General features: G+C 43.4%; 2 protein-coding genes across 10 annotated transcripts in view; one reads left to right on the forward strand and one right to left on the reverse strand.

Moving 5' to 3' along the window:
* Positions 1-933: 933 nt before the first annotated feature.
* tex11 (testis expressed 11) lies at positions 934-16151 on the forward strand. The gene is made up of 29 exons (XM_041852589.2): positions 934-1025; positions 5736-5854; positions 5999-6083; positions 6193-6272; positions 6361-6441; positions 6562-6681; positions 6869-6949; positions 7037-7122; positions 7265-7322; positions 7458-7553; positions 7638-7719; positions 7856-7934; positions 8075-8226; positions 8848-8933; positions 9021-9158; positions 9266-9368; positions 9464-9588; positions 9993-10078; positions 12006-12059; positions 12380-12420; positions 12842-12928; positions 13140-13210; positions 13520-13633; positions 13904-13976; positions 14092-14241; positions 14366-14474; positions 14646-14766; positions 15372-15539; positions 15760-16151. Exons 5-29 carry the CDS (start codon positions 6361-6363, stop codon positions 15829-15831), a joined length of 2433 nt encoding a protein of 810 aa, XP_041708523.1. The 5' UTR covers positions 934-1025; positions 5736-5854; positions 5999-6083; positions 6193-6272; the 3' UTR covers positions 15832-16151.
* Positions 16152-16192: 41 nt separating this feature from the next.
* dlg3 (discs, large homolog 3 (Drosophila)) overlaps positions 16193-22439 on the reverse strand; it is a 137363-nt gene continuing 131116 nt past the window's right edge. For 7 of the 9 annotated variants that reach the window (XM_045207769.1, XM_045207781.1, XM_045207773.1 and 4 more), the window contains 7 exons: positions 20876-20917; positions 20505-20555; positions 20281-20382; positions 19979-20151; positions 19730-19839; positions 19525-19616; positions 16193-19377 (listed from right to left, as the gene is read on the reverse strand). In XM_045207769.1, coding sequence (XP_045063704.1) covers positions 19271-19377; positions 19525-19616; positions 19730-19839; positions 19979-20151; positions 20281-20382; positions 20505-20555; positions 20876-20917 — 677 coding nt within the window. In that variant the 3' untranslated portion in view covers positions 16193-19270. Of the gene's footprint in view, positions 19378-19524; positions 19617-19729; positions 19840-19978; positions 20152-20280; positions 20383-20504; positions 20556-20875; positions 20918-21718; positions 21765-22439 lie in introns of all 9 variants that reach the window. The other 2 variants (XM_045207779.1, XM_045207785.1) reach the window with 1 other exon arrangement.

The raw sequence follows: 22439 nt of genomic DNA on the forward strand, positions 1-22439 counted from the left end.
CTAACTGAATCAAAGCCAGTAGCCTCCAACATTACTGCTAGATAGCCATGTAAACACGAACCTCAGTGGCAGAGCTAAAGCTCATCTGAGATCTTGCATAGGCTGCTGTTTACCATAATCAGGATATTTTTTTACAAACTTGGCGATACTTTCTTTGTTCTCGATTCGGAAGAAACTTGTCTCTTATGAACATCTGTGTGCAGTTGCAGGTGGAACTCCAAAAAACAGAGAATATTCAGAAAAATATTAAATCCACTTTTTGTATTGAGCGATAAATACCGCTTTCATATGTGTAGATCTTTCTTTTGGTCGCACTGTGGGAAGTGCTGTCATTAAGGCTACTTCTACAAGCGGCCGCAGCCGCTTCGCATAGAAACGACTAGTTACTGCAACGGTGTTGGGAAATGTGAGATGTGCACAGCTAAAATGCCGAGGACTGTGCAAAAGGTGGATTTAATATATTTTTTGTAGAATTTTCTCTAGTTTTTGGAGTATGCTACCTGTAACTGCACACAGACGTTTATAAGAGACACATTTATTCTTAGGTTAGGGGTCTATAATTGTAAAATAAATGTGTTTGATTGAATAACTAGCCTAATCTAACTATCGTGGTCATACATGTGGACTCTTCATCATCATCATCAACACTTTGAATTACTAAGGAATATTCCTATAGCAACTGGTTGCTAGGGGAAACGAGACACTAGCATTATCCTCTTGTTGTGAGACTGAGAGGGAGGATTGGAGAAGTGCACGAGGAGGGGTGGGAAGCAGAGAAGACGGAGCATGGTTGAAATTCCACCAAATGGATAAGAAGAGGCAGACAAAGTTTGACACATTTATGTTTTCAGTGGTTGACCGACACGAATGAACGAGTAAACCTTGTTTTAGCCTAGTGAAGTATCACAAATTAATACCTCAGTATTAATTATCCACTGCACGGAATCTCCATGAGGGCACAAGTCTGCATGACGATTTTCGCGTAAAGAGAGGCAGCGCGGGAGAGCTGACTTGTCGCCTGGCAGGTATGTTCTGCTATTTTGAATAAAGCTAGCCATACAGCTAATATACGTTTTAGGCTATTATTAATTTCGTATAGCTAACTAAATAAATGAAGCTATCTAACAGCAATGCTGTTGTGGGCTTACACATGTAATAATTACAACCAGGAGCCTATAATGGAGGAAGTCAGCTTTTCAGTCAGTCCTATCATTTATATTGAAAATAGGTTATTATAACACAAGGTAAACACACATTTACAATAATTGTTAGGTCTATGTTATTAGCCAGAAATTTACTGATACAAGTACAGAAACATTCATAGCCAGAGGCAACCTAGGCTACACTGCAATTAACACTATACTTATTATACACGCTATGTTCTACAGTGCTGATTCTAAGAACAGGGTTAATTCCCATAAAGTATTAGTATCTCTGTCTCTATCACATACATGCATGGCCAAGGAAGATAGGTTGCATAAACAGATACAAATATAGAGCGATAAGGCGCAAGGGGGACAGGGGAAGAGAATAAACAGTGAGAGGGAAAGAATTGGTGAGTACGCTCTGTCCTGGAAATGCCAGAGCACATCAGCGCCGGAGCTACATCTATTTTGATGTAAGGAAGTAGCCTACTCGATTGCCTATCCAGGGGCCTTGTATGTGATCAGACCTGTTGAAGGTGGGGTTCGTGTGTGAATGTGACTATGAAAGTGTGAGTATGTATAGCTGTAAGTATGAGAACGTATCAGTGTAAAATATATATATATATATATATATATATATATATATATATATATATATATATATATATATATAAACATGGGGGATTGGAAGTGATGCAGACAATTACATTGATGGAAGTTACAATCTATCTGCAATATTAAGCCAAAAAAAAAAAAAAAAAGTGCATACCGCCCCAACAGATCCACGGACGACGCAATCGCCATTGCACTACACACCGCCCTATCCCACCTGGACAAGAGGAATACCTATGTGAGAATGCTGTTCATCGACTACAGCTCTGCTTTCAACACCATAGTGCCCTCCAAGCTTGTCACTAAGCCCTGGGTCTGAACTCCTCCCTGTGCAACTGGGTCCTAGACTTCCTAACGGGCCGACCCCAGGTGGTGAGGGTAGGCAACAACATCTCCGCCACGCTGATCCGCAACACGGGGCCCCACAGGGTTGTGTGCTCAGCCCCCTAATGTACTCCCTGTTCACCCATGGCTACACACGACTCCAATTCAATCATCAAGTTTGCTGACAACACGACAGTGGTAGGCCTGATTACCATGAACGACGAGAAAGCCTACAGGGAGGAGGTTAGTGCCCTGGCGGAGTAGTGCCAGGAAAATATGCTCTCCCTCAACGTAAAAAAAAACAAGGAGCTCCAAGAGACAGAAGAGGGAGCACACCCCCATCCACATTGACGGGGCTGCAGTGGAGATGGCCAAAAGCTCCTTGGCGTGCACATCACTGAGGACCTGAAATGGTTCCACCACAACGACACTGTGGTGAAGAAGGCACAACAGTGTCTCTTCAACCTCAGGCGGCTGAAAAAATGTGCCATGGCTCCTAAGACCCTCACGAACTTCTACAGATGCACCATTAAGATCATTTTGCGGGGCTACATCACCACCTGGTACGGAAACTGCACCGCCCTCAACCGCATGACTCTCTAGAGGGTGGTGCGGTCAGCCCAACGCATCACCGGGGAAACGCTGCCTGCAGGGCCGGATTAAGAAATCATAATCCACAGTCATTTTTTATAAACTATTGATCCTGTGTGGCTAAATTATGCTCTCTGGTGTATTTTGATCAGTGAGAGCGGGCTCCTGTGGTTGGATAATATATATATATATATATATTATTTTTTTTATTTTTTATTATGCAATATCTATTTTAATATTTGTTGCCTCTTGGGCCCCAGCCCCTGACTCACACAATTGACTAGTAGTCACATTTATTTATTATGCAGTTTATTTTTTATTAATCAGTTACCTAATCAAGGCATAGCCCCTCCAGTTACCCACGTGGGCCCCCTACCTCCTCTCCTCCCCCCATCTGACGATAAGCAGAGTGGCAGCAGGCTGTTTACACTCATTGAGAGTGGGCTCCTGAGTCCACCTGTGGTTGGCGGTTGCAGGAAAAAAATACTAAATATATACTACATATATAATATATACTGTTTTTTTTTGGGGGTTGGGTATTCTTTCTATTTCGATGCATTTAATCCTATCCGATAGGCTTAATCCAGATAGATAACTTTTGAAAAACTGGGCCAAGGCCATCAGACTGTTGAACAGCTATCACTAGCCGGCTACCTGTCCAGTACTCTGCCCTGCACCTTGGGACTAATGCCCCATGTAAACAGTCATTGAACGCTGGTCACCTCATATTCTGTTTATATACTGTGAATGTATATACTATATTCTTGACATACCTAATATACCTGCCACCGTACATTTTCTTTTCCAAATTATACTGAACAAAAATATAAACACAACATGTAAAGTGTTGGTCCCATGTTTCATGAGTTGAAATAAAAGATCCCAGAAATGTTCCATACACACAAACACCTTATTTCTCTAAAATGTTGTGCACAAATGTGTTTATATCCCTGTTAGGGGCATTTCTCCTTTCCAAGTTAATCCATCCACCTGACAGGTGTGGCATATCAAGAAGCTGATTAAACAGCATGATCATTACACAAGTGCACCTTGTGCTGGGGACATTAAAAGGCCACTCTAATGTGCAGTTTTGTCACACAACACAATGCCACAGCGTGTATGGTGTTGTGTGGGCGAGCGGTTTTCTGATGTCAACGGTGTGAACAGAGTGCCCCATGGTGGCGGTGGGGTTATAGTATGGGTAGGCATAAGCTACGGACAACAAACACAATTGCATTTTATCGATGGCAATTTGAATGCACAGAGATACCGTGATGAGATCCTGAGGCCCATTGTTGTGCCATTCGCGTTGCATGAGGCAAATGGTGGTAAAAACAGATACTGACTGGTTTTCTGATCCACGCCCCTACTTCTTTTTTTTAAGGTATCTGTGTATTCCCAGTCATTTGAAATCCATAGATTAGGGCCTAATGAATTTATTTCAATTGACTGATTTCCTTATATGAACTGTAACTCAATAAAATCTTTGAAATTGTTGCATTTATATTTTTGTTCGGTGTATATACTGTCTATGCACACCACATATTTATATTGTGGTATCACTCACTAATATACATTGAGCATATAAAACATTAGGAACACCTTCCTAATATTGAGTTGCACCCCCCTTTTGCCCTCAGAACAGCCTCAATTCATTGGGGCATGGACTCTACAAGGTGTCGAAAGCATCCACAGAGATGTGAAAAACCCAGCAGCATTGCAGTTCTTGACACACTCAAACCGGTGCGCCTGGCACATACTACCATACCCCGTTCAAAGGCACTTAAATATTTTATCTAATCCATTCACCCTCTGAATGGCACACATACACACTCCATGTCTCAATTGTCTCAAGACTTTAAAATCCTTCTTTAACCTGTCTCCTCCCCTTCATCTACACTGATTGAAGTAGATTTAACAGGTGACATCAATAAGGGATCACCTGGCCAGTCTATGTCATGGAAAGAGCAGGTGTTCCTAATGTTTTGTACACTCTGTGTATCAACTTGGATTGTTATTTCTTATTTTAATTTTTTTTAATTGTGTATTTGTATTGTATTTGCGAGACATCCTACCGCGAACACGCTAGTAACATAGGCATTTCGCTGCACCTGCCATAACACGTGCACATTTTTGTATGCGAAAACTCATCTCAACTATCTCCTACCCCAGTACACTGACTCGGTACCGGTACTCCTTGTATATAGCCTCATTTTTATTTTATTGTGTTATTTTATTGTGTCACAATTTTATTTTAATAAATTTGCTTTTTTTTTTTTTTTTACTTTTTAACTGCATTGTTGGGAAAGGGCTCGTAAGTAAGCATTTTACGGTAAAGTCTACGCATGTGACAAATACCATTTGATTTGAATTTTATTTTACCCTTACATAACCTTAACTATTTTAATTTCAAATTCAATCGGGTGGCGTCAGCGGTGGACATCCCAAGGGTCCCGGATAACAAGGACCGTTCTCTTCTTCACTTCACGAGAGTGACTCGCGCGACGCCAAGATCACAGCTGTCAATCACTCATCAGCATCAGCATCCGACTGGAGCGCTAGCGAGCTAATAGTAACGTTAGCTGCTTAGTTACATTATTTGTGTCTATTTAACGCGTTACACTTTCCTTCACTTGAAACATGGATATGTTTGTTTCAAATGTGAAATGTGAGTTTATAGCAACTTTTTCTGACGTAAAACGTTGGAATGCCTAACGTTAACGTTAGCTAGCTAGCTAGCTAGCCAGCTGACTAGCCAGAGCTGGCGAAATTAACATACGCTACCTTCCAGTGTGCTTTAGTTTACCCTTCAAAAAATTTAGCAAAGTTTACAAATATTGCTAAATTACCGGTATATTAGTTATATTACTCATTTGAAATTCGCAAAAGTTTCCTTGAAATGTGTTAGCATTACATGAGACGTCGATGGTTTGTGGCGAACAGTAGTGCTGCCTCGAACGCGATGCCAACCTGTCACGTGTCACTCAACAGGCGTACAGTACACCTGTATGTACTTTTTTTCATGGTGGTTTTTTGCATAATATATATTTTTTTTTATTAAAGGTCTCACAGAGCGCCTGCTGCAGAAACAACTGGCTAATACAGATGAGGTTATTGAGAAGCTATTTTGTGAAACGTCTGTGTTAGAAGACTTCCCGAGAGTATCACCACTGGATCCACAGGTTGGTGGCCAAACTTAGAGCAGTATTTTTCTTCTTCTCTAATGAAACCATTGAAAGGTGCTTGTGTTTTAGTCAATACATATATTAGTCTATAGAAAATTAGCTAGTTTGCTAATTGCCACTTCAAATTAACATATTCTCTAGCTTGAAGAAATTGCCATCCAGCTGTGGAATTGGGCAGTCACCAAACGTGTTGGAACAGCCATAAATGAACACCAGAAAGCAAAAGGTAGCCTAATACTTTTTTTTTGCTGTTAAATACCAGATTTATGCCATTGTCATCATTACTGACTTTCTCCTTCTGTGACGCATTCCTCCCGGTCTGTCTGTGGTATCAGTGCGTCATGTTGCATGCAGACTGCTGTACTCCTGTGAGCCTGAGAATCCAGCAGTGGGCGCTGTGCGCAAACAGATCCTGGTCAGTGAAATGGCTCATGAAATAAACCACTGCACTGTAAGGCCTACGTCTGTGTTACTGTAATTACACTAAAACATTTTCTTTACAGATGGCCAGCAAGACAGGAAGAACCTGGCTAGACTGTAAAAAGCCCCATCTAGCTGATAACTTCCTAAGCCTTGCTGTCAAAGTAAAGTTGAATATGTTAAACTATACCCTATAACTCTGTACAGTATATAAGAGAGTTGATAACCTTCTAGAACTTTTGTCATAACACTGAATTCACATGTTCATAATATTATTTGTCCAGAGCTTGGAGACACTGTACAACCGACTAACATCCCGAGGCGATGGAGGGGCAGACATCAACACATCGAAAGGAGATGTGGAGAAGGACCTGCTTCGAGTTCTGTCTTACCAAGCAGAGTCGGTGAGCTAGAGATGGATTCACCATCTAACACGTACAACGTTAGGCTAATTTGTATTTGTGAAATTTGGCAACTGAAAGTGACATTTTTACACATCTGCAGAATGAAGAAGAAAATAGTTTTTTGTTCACATATAGCTTTACCTTACTGATGTACTGGTAGATAATGATAGTTTGTATTCCCACGCAGGCACAGGCTCAAGAGAATCACCAAGAGGCTGTGGCCTGCATGCAGCGCTGTAAAGACATGCTACTGCGGCTCCCCAAAGAGGTAGGATACAAAAAGCACACTCAACTCAAATATTACTTTGATAAAGCACTAGTGTTTTTACTGTCCCGATCTTGCCCCCCCCCAAAGACAGGCTATCTCTCTCTCATGTGCTATAACTTCGGAGTGGATGCCTACAATCTGAAAAAGTATGAGGAGAGTTCATTCTGGTTGAGGTAATAGCATTGATTTGGCTTGACAAAATATTACTGACATAAAGGCATTACAGAAGCTCAACATCTGAAATATGTCACTTATGTTAATTACAGTATATGATAAAGTGCAGTATATGAATATCTACACTGTTGTCTTTTCCAGCCAGAGTTATGACATAGGGAAGATGAATATAAAATACTCCCCTGGCGCTGAAGTGCAAGTAAGAGAGTATTGCAGTTTATACATACCATAGTCTCTTCAGTTCTTTCACTAGTACTTCTTGGTTATTAGAAACACCAACAGCTCCAATGTTTCCAATTAGTTTTAGAGTAAATTGCTGAACTTCCTTCTTTAGGCCAAGGTCCTGAGGCTCCTTGCCACTGTCTATCTAAAGTGGGACTGTCAGCAGTTTCAGGAGAAGGCACTCAATGCTGTGAACTTAGCCAACAAGGTAACCCCCCCATCACTCTTGTTGATACTTTTTAATATTAAGCAACATTATTTGGCTTTCGATTAAAACTCAGCAATTTGACAGGAAAGTGTGCATCCCTCTGGGCTCTACCTGAAGATCAGAATTCTACTAAGATGTGGGGCTCAGGATGACCACATAAGAGATGGTGAGTAGGACATTACCCTGCTTCTCCCTCTTTCTGCTCTTTTGAATGGCTTGAGTGGGAGTTTTAAGGACTCTCAAGTCCTCCATTTACAGTACTGTATAATGCATTACCATTTCCTCTTGCTGTCTCCATTCAGGAGTGACAGAGCTGCTGGAGTCAGAGGTTCCTCTGGAAGTATGTCTGAGCACAGTGAAACTACTCATTGCTGAAGACAGGTAGACACACTGATCATCTTAACAAATTGCTGATCAGATATCCACTTGTGCCATTGTATTCATTCCAATGAAATTCAACATTGTATTGATATATTGCATTGATATGCATTGTGTGTTGTTCTGTTGATATGTGTTCCCAGAGAGACATTGGCCTTTGACTACCTGAAGAGGGTGTGCCAGCACTTTGAGTCGTCCCCTGAGCTGGGCAGTGCCCTGGTCCTGCACATTGAGCTGCTGCTGCAGAGAGGCAAGGAGCTGCTGGGGAAACAGAAAATAGAGGACATCATCACAGGTACTACAGTGGTGGTGGAGAACATCATCATAGGTACTACAGTGGTGGTGGAGGACATCATCACAGGTACTACAGTGGTGGTGGAGAACATCATCATAGGTACTACAGTGGTGGTGGAGGACATCATCATAGGTACTACAGTGGTGGTGGAGAACATCATCATAGGTACTACAGTGGTGGTGGAGGACATCATCACAGGTACTACAGTGGTGGTGGAGAACATCATCATAGGTACTACAGTGGTGGTGGAGGACATCATCATAGGTACTACAGTGGTGGTGGAGGACATCATCATAGGTACTACAGTGGTGGTGGAGGACATCATCACAGGTACTACAGTGATGATGGTAGTGGTGATGATGATGAGGCTGGTGGTGGTGATGATGGTAGTGATGGTGGTGATGGTGGTGATGATGGTGGTGATGGTAATGATGGTGGTGGTGATGATGGTGGTGATGATGGTAGTGATGGTGGTGGTGATGGTGGTGTTGATGAGGATGATGGTGGTGATGATGGTGATGGTGATGATTATGATGGTGGTGATAATGATGGTGGTGGTGATGATGGTGATGCAGTGAAATGAAAATGCAGTTGTAAGATTGCTGATGATTCCCTTCTCAGGCCACTACACTGGTAAACAGCTGTCTCCTCAGACTCTCACCTGTCTACATCTCCTGCTGTGGGACAAAGCCTCCAAGAACTTTGAGGTACAGTAGAACTGCTGAAAATAAGTACATTGGTCTGTCATAGTGAAGTCTGTATGTGTTGGGATATGAGTCATTTTCCTGTTCCAGGTTAAGAACTTCTCAGAGGCTCTGCAGTGGTATAACTACTCATTGAGTTTCTACAAGGCTGGCCAGATGGAGCCCAACCTGGCCAAGCTTCAGAGGAACAGAGCCTCCTGCTTACTGCAACTGCAGCAGCTGGACAAGGTGACACAATAGTGTGACAACAGAGACACACAGCATGTTGTAATGATTATCTTTGTGTGTCATCTTTGTGTGTACTTTGTGCATTCCTGTGTGTGTGTGTGTGTCAGGCCAAAGAAGCAGTAAAGGAAGCAGAGAGATGTGATCCAAACAGCATCTTCACTCAGTTCAGTGTTTACAAGATTGCTGTCCTGGAGAACAATGTGGAGAAAGGTAACAGCATATTACATGAGTGTGGTGAGTTTTAGGATTGACTACATGTATTCAGGCCCTCTGTGCTTCTCAGTCTGAAGCACTGTTTCTATCAGCTGCAGAAGCAGTGAAGGCCATCGGGGCTCTGGCCCAAGGTCCTGTGACCAGTGAAGACAGACTGCTGGTGGCTGAAAATGCTGCCTCCAACCTCCTCAGTCTCGCTGCTCAGATCGCTCTGGAGGTGGGTCCTCATTACTGACCTACCTCTAGGACGGATGGTGATATTGTTGCTGATTATGGTCATGATAATGAGGGTGATGACATTTCGAGAGCTTGGGACTAAAAGGTTCTATCTGCATTTTCGACAACATTTAGTTATTGACATAGCCTTGTTCTGTTCAATGTTCTCTACCTATATAGTAAATACCCCAATTAATGTTCCTAAATTCAAAATAATACAATATAAAAGTTGCTGACATCATTCAAACCAATAAGGGTTTGGAACTTTAAAGCCAATTACCTCAGAATCATCTTTTTGCAGATAGAACCTTATAGTCCCAAGCTCTCGAATTCTTGAAGGAGAAAAGACCCATCATCATCATCATCATCATCATCATCGTCATCCTTTGTTTCCTTTCCCTCCAGAATGAGCAACAAGACACAGCCATGAAGGCTCTGGAGAGTTTGTGTGAACACTCAAAAGATGAAGCTCAGGTTCTCACTGCTCTCCGGTCAGTTACTAACACACACACACACAACATCAGTAAACTCTTGTCCAGCGAGATCAGGAACACTATGTGAATGGTCCATCATAAGACATACAGTCGTGGTCAAAAGTTTTGAGAATGACACAAGTATTGGTCTTCACAAAGTTTGCTGCTTCAGTGTTTTTAGATATTTTTGTCAGATGTTACTATGGTATACTGAAGTATAATTACAAACATTCCATAAGTGTCAAAGGCTTTTATTGACAATTACATTACGTTTATGCAAAGAGTCAATATTTGCAGTGTTGCCCCTTCTTTTTCAAGACCTCTGCAATCCGCACTGGCATGCTGTCAATTAACTTCTGGGCCACATCCTGACTGATGGCAGCCCATTCTTGCATAATCAATGCTTGGAGTTTGTCCGAATTTGTGGGTTTTTGTTTGTCCACCCGCCTCTTGAGGATTGACCACAAGTTCTCAATGAGATTAAGGTCTAGGGAGTTTCCTGGCCATGGACCCAAAATTTCGATGTTTTGTTCCCCGAGCGACTTAGTTATCACTTTTGCCTTATGGCAAGGTGCTCCATCATGCTGGAAAAGGCATTGTTCGTCACCAAACTGTTCTTGGATGGTTGGGAGAAGTTGCTCTCGGAGGATGTGTTGGTACCATTCTTTATTCATGGCTGTGTTCTTAGGCAAAATTGTGAGTGAGCCCACTCCCTTGGCTGAGAAGCAACCCCACACATGAATGGTCTCAGGATGCTTTACTGTTGGCATGACACAGGACTGATGGTAGCGCTCACCTTGTCTTCTCCGGACAAGCTTTTTTCCGGATGCCCCAAACAATCGGAAAGGGGATTCATCATAGAAAATGACTTTACCCCAGTCCTCAGCAGTCCAATACCTGTACCTTTTGCAGAATATCAGTCTGTCCCTGATGTTTTTCCTGGAGAGAAGTGGCTTTCTCGCTGCCCTTCTTGACACTAGGCCATCCTCCAAAAGTCTTCGCCTCACTGTGCGTGCAGATGCACTCACACCTGCCTGCTGCCATTCCTGAGCAAGCTCTGCACTGGTGGTGCCCCGATCCCGCAGCTGAATCAACTTTAGGAGATGGTCCTGGCGCTTGCTGGACTTTCTTGGGCGCCCTGAAGCCTTCTTCACAACAATTGAACCTCTCTCCTTGAAGTTCTTGATGATCCGATAAATGGTTGATTTAGGTGCAATCTTACTAGCAGCAATATCCTTGCCTGTGAAGCCCTTTTTGTTCAAAGCAATGATGACAGCATGTGTTTCCTTGCAGGTAACCATGGTTAACAGAGGAAGAACAATGATTTCAAGCACCACCCTCCTTTTAAAGCTTCCAGTCTGTTATTCTAACTCAATCAGCATGACAGAGTGATCTCCAGTCTTGTCCTCGTCAACACTCTCACCTGTGTCAACGAGAGAATCACTGACAAGATGTCAGCTGGTCCTTTTGTGGCAGGGCTGAAATGCAGTGAAAATGTTTTTTGGGATTAAGTTCATTTTCATGGCAAAGAGGGACTTTGCAATTAATTGCAATTCATCTGATCACTCTTCATAACATTCTAGAGTATATGCAAATTGCCATCATAAAAACTGAGGCAGCAGACTTTGTGAAAATTAATATTTGTGTCATTCTCAAAACTTTTGACCACGACTGTACATGACGTTATCATAAACATCACATAACATACAATGGCAGTTGATTTTGACAATTTGTGTCGCATCACCAGACTCCACCATAAATATATTAGAAAGCATGACACAGTGAAACATGGTGCTGTTTAAGCTTTCAGTGAGGTTTAACTGTGTCTCCATGGTCTACTGACCTATATCTTTGAATTTCTCCTGTGAAATGTGTGCCTCTCAGTACAATGTTAGTAGGTGAAAGGAACTAGGTCCCCAGTCCTCATGGTCTTTGTCTATTACAGGTGTTTGGTTCGACTGGTGCTCTCAACAATAGAAAAGGCCAGTGGGGAGATAAGGTTTGATGATATATCGTTAAACATGATGCATCATACAATAGTGTTTAAATGGTCCATTTCATTTGACATTTTAGTAACTTAGCCGACGCTCTTATCCAGAGCGACTTACAGGAGCAATTAGGGTTAAGTGCCTTGCTCAAGGGCACATCAATATATTTTTTTCACCTAGCCGGCTTGGGGATTCGAACCAGCGACCTTTCAGTTACTGGCCCAATGCTTTTAACCGCTAAGATACCTGCTGCCCATTTCTACAGTGTTTCAGTTGTGGTTGATTTACTGTTTCAATCTTCTCTGCTTGTTAACATTTCCTCTATATATAGACATGCAAATCTGGATGTTCTGCTGTCATATCTAAAAATGGGTGAGTACAAATCACACTTACAGCAACATCTTTCTCACCTCAATATATGAGTACTCTGAGGTAATGCATTAGCAGTGTTTCCCCTACATTAATTTAGTAGCGGCGCACCGCCGCTGCTAAATCGTTCCCCCACTCCTAAAAAAATGTCTGCCATTACCCTAGCTACATTATTATGTAGAATTGGCTGGTGATGTCATTGAGATCAAGAGATAAAATGAAACTGTCCTTGATTAACAGATGAGTTTCAAAGGAAGAGAACGTAATTGAATTTTCATACATTTTGGAGTAGAATGTCCTTTAAAAAAAGTCACCAGAAGTGACCTTCTCACAGTCGTTCAACATGCCCCCCAGGAAGACTCCCCCACTACCTCTGTCTTTCACCCAGCCAGAGTTTGTTTGTTGTTTACTGTCACCACCACAGCACTGCAGAAAGTGTCACAGCTCAGCCCAGGGCCTAGCATGGCTGTGGAGCAGCGCACAGAGGCGGCCAACTGGTTCAGGAAGATTGGTACTTACATACTATCTGAACATATACTGTTATTTATCTCACTCTTGTACAATTATTACATTTACATTTTATCTGAATCATCTTGCTATTTTACGAGTTAAAGTAGCACTGTAAGCAGCATAGTGCACTGTACATTTAGTTTCATCTTATTTCTGTGTGCACGCGTGTGCGTGTGTGTGTGTGTGTGTGTGTGTGTGTGTGTGTGTCTTAGCTTGGAACTCTGCGCTGCAGTGTGAGAGCAGCCCTGACAGGATGAGGGATTTCTTTGTGTTCTCTTACCAGGCAAGTCCTCTTATTAGCATCACCGGGAGAATTGATCTGTATCTGTGCAGGTGTAGATCAATACAACCCACAGGGAATTAGTGTTGTCAAAGATAAAGAAACATGGAGCCCTGCAGCTTCCACACAAAACAACTTGGTCAGTCGTTATACCCTCACACCCCTAAAACACACAGACACGGACCATCATGCAGGCACCCTCCGTTTAATGCGTTCTCTGTGTTGTGGTCCTTGATCTTTATGGTTCTCTTAATATATATATATATATATATATATGTGTGTGTGTGTGTGTGTGTGTGTGTGTAACCCTAGCTGTCCCAGTTCTGCCCCCCGGACCGGGCCGTGTTGATGGGCCAGAAGACGTGCCTGCTGATGGCTGCTGCTGCCTCTCTGGAGATCTGCAGGAAGTCTCCACACTCTGACCAGGTGTGTACCACCCTCTCTTTCGCTCTCTTGTCTCTCTTTCTCTCTCTCTCGTCTCTCTTGTCTCTCTCTCTCTCTGCCTGTCTTCCACATTTAGCTCCCTCTCCATCCTCTTGGATGGAAATTTACCAAGACCAGCGGAGAGGAGAGGTGACAAACCGTGTTATCAGTGCTGGCGTAGGTGGTTATTTTTAATCCTGCTGTTGTGGGTAGCGGCCACCAGGTGGCGATGATAAATACCGAATGACAATGTCACTGTGTCTTCATGTTTAGACCGAGCAGCTGACACAAGCCCTGGAGCACATTCAGATCTGCTGGGAGGTCTGGAAGACTCTTAAAGCATCAGGTGGCCCTAATTATCCCTCCTCTTCCATTCCATACTGTGCTCTGCTCAATTCTGCCATGATGTTGGATTACTTTGTGAGGAGAATAACCTGACATCATTTGACACTCATGCCCAGGGGACAACTCCAAGGACCCAACTGACATCTTGCTGCTGCTGTATGAGTTTGAGGCTCGTGCCAAGCTCAATGATCCCAAGGTGGAGACAGTGCTGGAGTCAGTGCTGGAGCTGGATAACGTTGAGACCAAGGTGTTGGAGACCATGGCAGGTGAAGAATTAACACCGTAGTTGACCCTCTCCTTAAATGACTTGTCCTCCTCATCCAGTGTTTTTTGCTCGGCCACATAGTTGTGTATTGAGTATTGTGATGAGTGTGTTTCTTCTGTCCTCAGCCTTGGCCATGGAGCCTCCTGCCCACTTCCCTCTGCTGTGTAAGAAGGCCTTGAGGATCGCTCTGTCTCTGCACAGGAAACGACCACAAGCAGACCTGGCCCACTGCAGGTGTGCGCATATCTCATCGCCCACAATTTACCATTGGTTCACTGAACGGGTCTTTCAGAGACTGGTATATTATCCAGTCAGATATTAGCTGTGACAGAGCTCCAATGTGTCCGTGCGTAGGTTTCTGTGTGTGATGTCTAACTCCCTCTCTATCTCCATGCCCCCTTTCAGCCAGTGTGTCCACAGCCTGATCCAGCTGTCGCTGCCCAGCGGCGTGTCGGATGTGGAGGCCCGTGTGCTGGAGGAAGTATGGGGCTACTATGAGGAGGCCCTGTCCATCATCACAGCCTCAGTGAGTCGGCAGCAATCTCGCGCCACCGCCGCATTGTAATTAACCCCCCTCGTCCCTCCGCCGCTGCACTGAAAGCATCTCCTGTTTGTTTTTATCAATGGGCTTTCAGCAGCACTTCATTTAGCAGATGCTTCCATCCACCATCTCTTTCCTGCCAATGTGAATGGTAATGTGCTGTACAAGCCATCGCTCTGCTGATAAACTGGTGAAAACACGCATCAGAGTATTGAAGCATTACCAAGCTTTATGTGCGCAGGCACATTGTCATATGCAGAGTTGCAACTTGAAGCGCTGCCATGCAGATTTTCCATTACACAACCTTGTAATTGATACATTAAAACAATGGATGGACAAGTGCCTTAAATCAATATATATCAAAATCACATACATTTTAATCTTCCTCAGAAGTGAGCGTGGTCCTGTATAAAATCCCATATTTTCTGACACTCCCAGTGTCATTCCCAGACTGACTATAGACACTGAAAGCCCCATTCATAGGCATACCTGGACTCGAGGCCAGGTGAGTTATCATCACAGGTGCTCCTAGGCAGGTGGACGGCAGCAGCTTGAATGTGTTCGTTGTCTCCTCTGTGCCTCCCTTCCAGCCTGAGGACTTCCCTGAGATGGAGATCCTGTGGCTGCTGACCCGAGCCTGGAACACAGGCATCCTGCTGTACAGCCTGGCCCAGTACCCCGAGTCTGAGAGGTGGTGTGGCCTGGGCATGAGCTTCCTCCGCCACCTGGGCTCCCTGCAAGAGAGCTACCAGACACAGGTACTACTGACTGACTGACTGGGGGAGAGGGGACAGCAATGGAGTGTGACAGGGCTGAGTCATCCGGAGTCAAATGAGAGGCCTCAGCCCAAGGAATACTGATAAGATGTCTTAAATTAGAAAAGTTTGACTGTATACCTGTTACTGGAAAGAAATATAGACCTAGCCATTTGTTTCTTAATTAGATTGCTAGTATCCGGTATTGTTTGTCTGTCCACAGATGTCAGGTCTGTACAGTGAGGTCCTGGACAGGCTGGACAAAGCCAAGAAGAACCTCATCATGGAGGAGTGATCGTGCTGGTTGAGCTCTGCGGAGCACTTTTAATGTCAGGTGCCTGATATCATCCATGTGGTAGCTGGAATGGTGGTTTACTGTATGAAGTCTCACTGGTTCTTGTATGACTGGTCTCCAGTTTAGTCAGCTCCTCCAGGATGTCAGTTGCATCCTGCCCTCCCCCAATATTTCCCTATGGAGAGTTTAGTTAACCATTTCTAGCTTTTGTAGTTTATGTTTTGGTACTTATCTACATTAATATAACTTGTAAATTATGCCTCCAGGATATATTACATTCATATTAATTTTACATTGTCTTATTTAAACAGCCAATACCAGTGGACTTGATTTGGTGAGAATAAAACACATCAAAATCATATAACCGAGTCACATTTTATTTTCAAACAAATAAACTCTTGTCCAGTCCAAACCTAAAACCCCAAACAAAAAAAGTTGCAGGTCTGTGCTCCCTTATGACTAGGACAGGGAAGACCATTTGGCCCAGCGTCCTGATAGGCTCGAACACCTGCAGTGTGACAGGAAGGAAACTACTGTACAATCAAAGGGTTTGCAAGCACTTACTGCACAGGTGTGCTGTCACAAACAACTCATCACCCAAAAGGACAAACCAGAACCCGACAACCCCACCCAGAAAAGCTTACGTCATCTTGACTCTCTCACTGGAACAAAGACCATCATCAATTCTACACACACACGGGCATTCAGGTTCAATCTTGTTATACCGCAACCTCAAATGGAAATAATTAAATAAAATCAAGTTCTTTGGGCTTTATTGAGATGATGACTGACCGAGAGGTATAGATATACCAGACACATTAACAGTCAGCTGTGTTTCAACTAAACACCAGAGAGGACCAGTTCTAAAACGTCTAAGTCAGATATTGATCAATACTCCTCTCTGGTTTCTGGAATATATTGTAGGTTGCTGCCTGCTTCTGGTCTCCATTCTTTATTTTTTAAATCTATTTTCCACAAGAAATAACATGTAGACAGGCCCTACTTGAGGGATTTAAATTCCCAACTGACTAAAAAGTGTTCCAATAAGCAGCTGAATATTTGTCTATAGAGAAATACCAACATTACAACACATTTTTATGGACATTTTTTAAATTATATCTCAGAACAGCTCAGTTTACTTACCTGACATTTGTGATCTATAAAAACGTGTTTTGTCCCAGTTGGTTTCACACATGCATGAAGCACAGGTGAGGGGGATCTGCTGGGGGCATATTTACATTTGACAGCTACCACACCCTTTGAAACAGTCTGTAAGCAGTTTATAAATGGCTCTGTTCCCTTCGGTTATTCCCTGAACTCTGGTTTTGACACAGGTAATGACAGCTGGTTTAGCAGTGGTGACTGGCAGGCGGGCACACCTGTTCAGAAAATGCCTGCATGTACAGGTGCTTTGGGTGGGGGTGGGGGGGTGGAGCAGGGGACCCAGAGGGTAAGGTGACCACTTCCTTCGGGCATACAGAAGATGGTCTGGCTCTGAGGCGTCTGAGGAAAACCCTTTCCCCTCTTCCAAAAAAGGTGGAAAATTAAATGTTCACAGGTAGGGGGCCACAGTGTTCCTTCTTCTTCAACAAGAGACGTTCCCTCACATGAACAAATAAACACACAGTGCCAAGATCAGCAAAGGAAGATTTGGCGGGTCATTTCAATCCTGTTGAATCCATAAAGCTAACTCAGGCCAGGGTTTACCACAGAAGTGGTCTTCACAAAGCTTCACCACATCTTAAGATAGTCATAATACATCTGCTTATTAAAGAGTTCAATGCAAATGCCTTTAAAAATCTCAGACCATTCGGTCAGTTACTCTTTCATTCACATTTAACATCTGTGAACTCCTCATTTCTCCTTTCAAACATGGCGTTTCAGTCGCAGGGGAAATTATATCGGTGCGTTAGATTCCTGAGCTGACCTAGCTCGCCCCAGACATACCATTGGGTTCATAACACAGTGGCTCAACACATGCCCAGAACAAATTCAAAAAAATATTACAACTTTATAGATACACAGAGCATATAGGTTTTAATCAAACCCTTCTTAAGTGTTATTTTTTGGGGGGAAGGGGACAATCCAAAAACAGGTTATATTGACTCTTTAATTGTTAGAAGGACATCCAATACAATATGTCTTGTTCTACCCGTTTTAAGGCCACCTTCAGGGTGGCATATACAGGACAGTACCATGTGACCATTCAATCAAAGAGAATCATCTTGGAAGGCAGAGAGTGTAATAGGGTGGTCTGCTGCTCAACATGGGTGAGGGAGCTATGGCTGCCCAAATTGGAATCCAATAAAGTCTTCTTAAATTACAACAGGAAAAGGGTAAAAATACAGGGGGAAGATGGGAATTCACAGAGGTGAGAGATGCGTTCGGTCTATTGCACTCACAAGTTAGGCCTCCTGGAAGTCAGGAGGACAACGCAGAAAAATAATAATATGTTTCCTGTTTTTTCCTTGTCAATTATTTGTAGCTTCCCTCACAAAGTACAGGTAGTAATATAACAATTTGTATTTGATGTAAGGCAGTTTGGTGTTTTGCAGAGAGCCCCGTTACACTTCTCTACCCCCATCCTTTACACAGAGCAGCTAAAAACCACAAGCAAAAAATCCCACAAAAATAAAAAAAGAATGAACTCTAACAGCCCTCCAAGTAGACAATTCTAGTGAAATGTAAAACGTGTCGTTTTTAATATGTAGTAAAATCTCAGTAGGATTTGTTCATTTACCTTGTGATTTCAGTATATAAATGTAGAGATTCATAACTCATTTCTTTCAGTTGTTCTGCCTCCCAAGAGGTCTTGATCAGCTGCAGCAGCACCAACAACTGGCAGCTGATCAAACAGCAAGCTGGTTTGTGATAGATCACCAGTCTGTAGGCTTCTCCACCACTTTCTTCAGTAATTATAAACAAGAGAGATGACTCCTCCAACAGTACCATCAGCTGGGCTTGATATTATCCAGTCCTTGTAGAAAAAACCCCTAAGTGGTCTTTGCTTCTCGTCTTTAAAATGTGATTTGATGAACATTTACAAAGTGTTCCAACTTGTATGCTTAAGTCTCCATTCCCCTGCAACTCCTCCTCACTCCGGCGTCATCTGGAAAACATTCTGATCTTCAACTGTCAGTCCCTTTCACAAAATAAGGATTATTTCTCCTTTTCCGTTTTTTGTTTGTTTTAAAATGACAAATTCGGAATGGCATTTCCAGTCTTGAATGGATTTGCTGAGAAACTCATGCAGGGTTGTGCACAGTCACAGGAATGGTGATAAGACTTATTTTCATTTGAGATTAACATAATGATGACACTAAAACTTGATATGAAACATCTGCAAAAAAGGGGAGGGAGGAGCTATTTGGGGGATAGGCGGGGTGTCAGGAGGGGTGTGGGGGGCTCTGCACTGACACAGAGGGGTACAGCTGGGAGATCAGAGCTTCTCGGAGGAAGGTATCCAGATGTAGGGGCCCGACTGTTCCTCGATGATCATCTTGATTTTGTTGTAGATCTCCTCTAGCGAGTCACCCTGTACAATGGCTGGAGACGGACAGAGAAGCAAATATAATGAGTGCATTGATGCATTAAGATTCCTACTCGCCCTACAATACGATTCAAGCATATCTAAAATATGTATAATCTGTGAATAATCTAAAAACTAAATCAAAAATAAACTAGTGGATTTACCTGTGAAAAATTCTCCAAACTCTTGTTCCAGCTTAATTGCCTTATCAAAGATTTTATTGGATTGCTCAAATGTCTGTCTCTTATTCATCTCCCTGCAACACAGGCATGGTTGGTTAGTGTGTAGTACAGGAAGTGATTGTTGTATGGAGTTACAGTAAAGTGAAAAGCTGTTAACAGTTCATTTGTTCCAAGAACACACACTTACATAAGAGTTTCAATGGATTTTGGTTTGATGAAAATTGCGATCGAATAAAGTTGTGCTTGTTGCAGTCGCTTTATAGCATTCCCAGACACGTCCAGGATACAGTGTTTTCCCTTAATGAAGAGGAAGGAGAGAAAGACCACTTAAGTATCAAAATACCACATATTTTCTCAGGCTTTACATCCATTAAGAATTAATCAGAAATTAACCTTGTGTATACTGCACATTTATGGTGTGTGTGGTGCTCCCTACCCTCTCAGCCACTGCTCTGACAGACAAGATGCTGGTCCCATAGAGGTTCTCGTTGAACTGGCCTGCCTCGATGAATTTATTATCCTGAATGTCCTTCTCCATCTGCTCCCGTGAGCCCACAAAGTGGTAGTCCTGGCCGTCCATCTCGTTCTCCCGCCGCGGACGTGTCGTGTCTGCACAGATAGGACAGATTCAAATGACTGTTAGAGATGCCACTAAAACACAGGATATACACCTTTTCCACCAGTGTTTCCATAAGTGGCTGTGATAATGTGATGCATGTTGTCGAGTGGTCTACTCACGAGGAACGCAGGAGCCAAATTTGTGAGGGAACTCTGAGATCAGGTCATCATTTACTCTATCTTTCATTGGGCCCAAGATGATCACAGGCCTCGTGTAATGAACTGCAAACGAGAGGAGGGGGCGCAGGTCAAAACTCATGTCTGCAAACACTGGAATAAGATACACATGAATGGTCTCAAACCCTCTCCTAAATGGAGGAGAACCTACAGTATATTACACTTACTCTCCTGTCGAATCACTGGCTCGTATGAGAGAATTGTGTCTTCCTGGCCCTCTGAACAGCATGAGTAAAGAGAAAACAAATCTTTATTATAGTCCCATGACAATGGATTACCAGATGTGGTTGATAGTAGTGGAATGTTTAAAGTACTCTCTTCACGCAGTCACATTTTCCATAACAGCACACGACAGAGATATGGTTTTACTAAGTGCCCGATACCATCTCAGTGGAATGCCAGCTCACTACAGCACCGAGGACTAAAATAAAACACCGGTCCAGATACAGGTGTAATGACGTGCCGCATGCTTTTCATTTAGGTGGATTATGTCCGAAATAAAGCATTACAAAAAGTGAAGGAAAATAAGGTTGCTTACTTGAGCTGCTTTCACTGTCGCTTGTGTTTGACGTCAGGCATTCTGCAAGGAGAGGAACATGTTTATGTTGGGGAAAGCTCAAAGCTGGGCAGTAGTAGTAAAGCCACATCAAAATAAATTGGTTTTCATTTTCGTGAGGGAAAAATGTTCACCACCAGTCGCCGAGCATCAAGAAGGAAAAACAAGTCCCCTGTTGTCCCACTGCATATAACCCAATGAAAAGGAAAACGGACAGAAAGAGGAAAAAAATGAAAAGAAAACAGTCTTGTTCAGAGTGACAGCGCTGTCTACATGGGGAAGTATGCAGCAATAGGAAATTAAGTGTTTCCTTTCACAAAATCCCAAGTGACCCTCCGGGTCCCTTGCCAGTGTTTCCTATGGAGGGGTCTGTATCTGTGACGCCAGATACAGTGTCAGGGACAAGCCAAAGAAAACAGTGGCGGTTGGCCTGTTAACAAGGATGCATGGGCACTGGGCAGTCAGCTCAGCTTGCCAACAGGGAAAAGCAGAATAGCAAAAGCAAACCCTGTCCAGTCAGCGTAGGGAGGGAGATACTAGGTTTCTCCAAGTAATCACTCTCTGACAATGACCTACTACATTTTTATAGTAAAATCCCTACAGGGAAGAAGGAAGTCAGACAAGGTGTAACACTTGCCCTCTTGTTCTCTTACCCTAGGGCTGTGTGTTTGTAAGTGTGTGTGTGTGTGTGTGTGTGTGTGTGTGTGTATCGGTAAGCAAGTGTATATGTTGCAGCCATTGCTAGCCGGGTCTGCATTGAACAGGCATTTAGCTCTGAGCTCAGGGGACAGCAGCTGCAGTGTGACAGTCCAACCACACACTTACTCAAACTCTTTGATCCATAAAAGTCATCGCTTAACCCTGGGAAGTCCTGAGTGTCCCGACAGGTGTGAACAGAAACAAAGAGAAGAGGCAGACAGGAAGAAGAGGTTAGTGAGAGCTGGGACAGGCCGAGAGAGAGCGAAAGAGAAAGGGAGGAGCGGTGTGCTGCTCGCCTGGATGGAGGCAAAGATGGGGGGACCAACACAAGGCACTGTGCTCCCTAAACCCTGAGCCCCACTCTATTCCCAGTGAAAGCCAAGGCCTTTAAATTACACACAGCCAATCCCATTAAGAATGGGATTTTGACCCGTTAGTGTTAATCCATTATAGTGCTGCCGTCCAGTTAATGAGATTCTAGTTCTCTGAGTCAGTAACTGGATGAGGATTGACTGGGCAGCAATGAATAGTGGGGATCTAACAGGGCCTCTATCAGCAGTACACAGTTACTGTGTTAGTGCAGCCAGAAACACACCTGACCTGGCAGCCAGCAGCACACGCCTGGAGGCTCCACCAGTTGACAGACAGACGAACAGACACCAGAGAGGCCGACACCTGAACCCCAGGCCTGGTTCTGTGTGGGTCCTCTCTGGGTGTGAGTGAATGAGCGAGTGACAGTGAGTGGGGAAAGACAGTACTGCCCACAGATAGACAGCCACGGTCTACTCCCAGAGGTGAGTGGAGATGAGGGAAGGATGAAGCATGAAAGGAAAGCGCGAAAAGTAAA

Source organism: Coregonus clupeaformis, chromosome 3 (assembly GCF_020615455.1).
Source record: "Coregonus clupeaformis isolate EN_2021a chromosome 3, ASM2061545v1, whole genome shotgun sequence".
NCBI classification, from domain to species: Eukaryota; Metazoa; Chordata; class Actinopteri; order Salmoniformes; family Salmonidae; genus Coregonus; species Coregonus clupeaformis.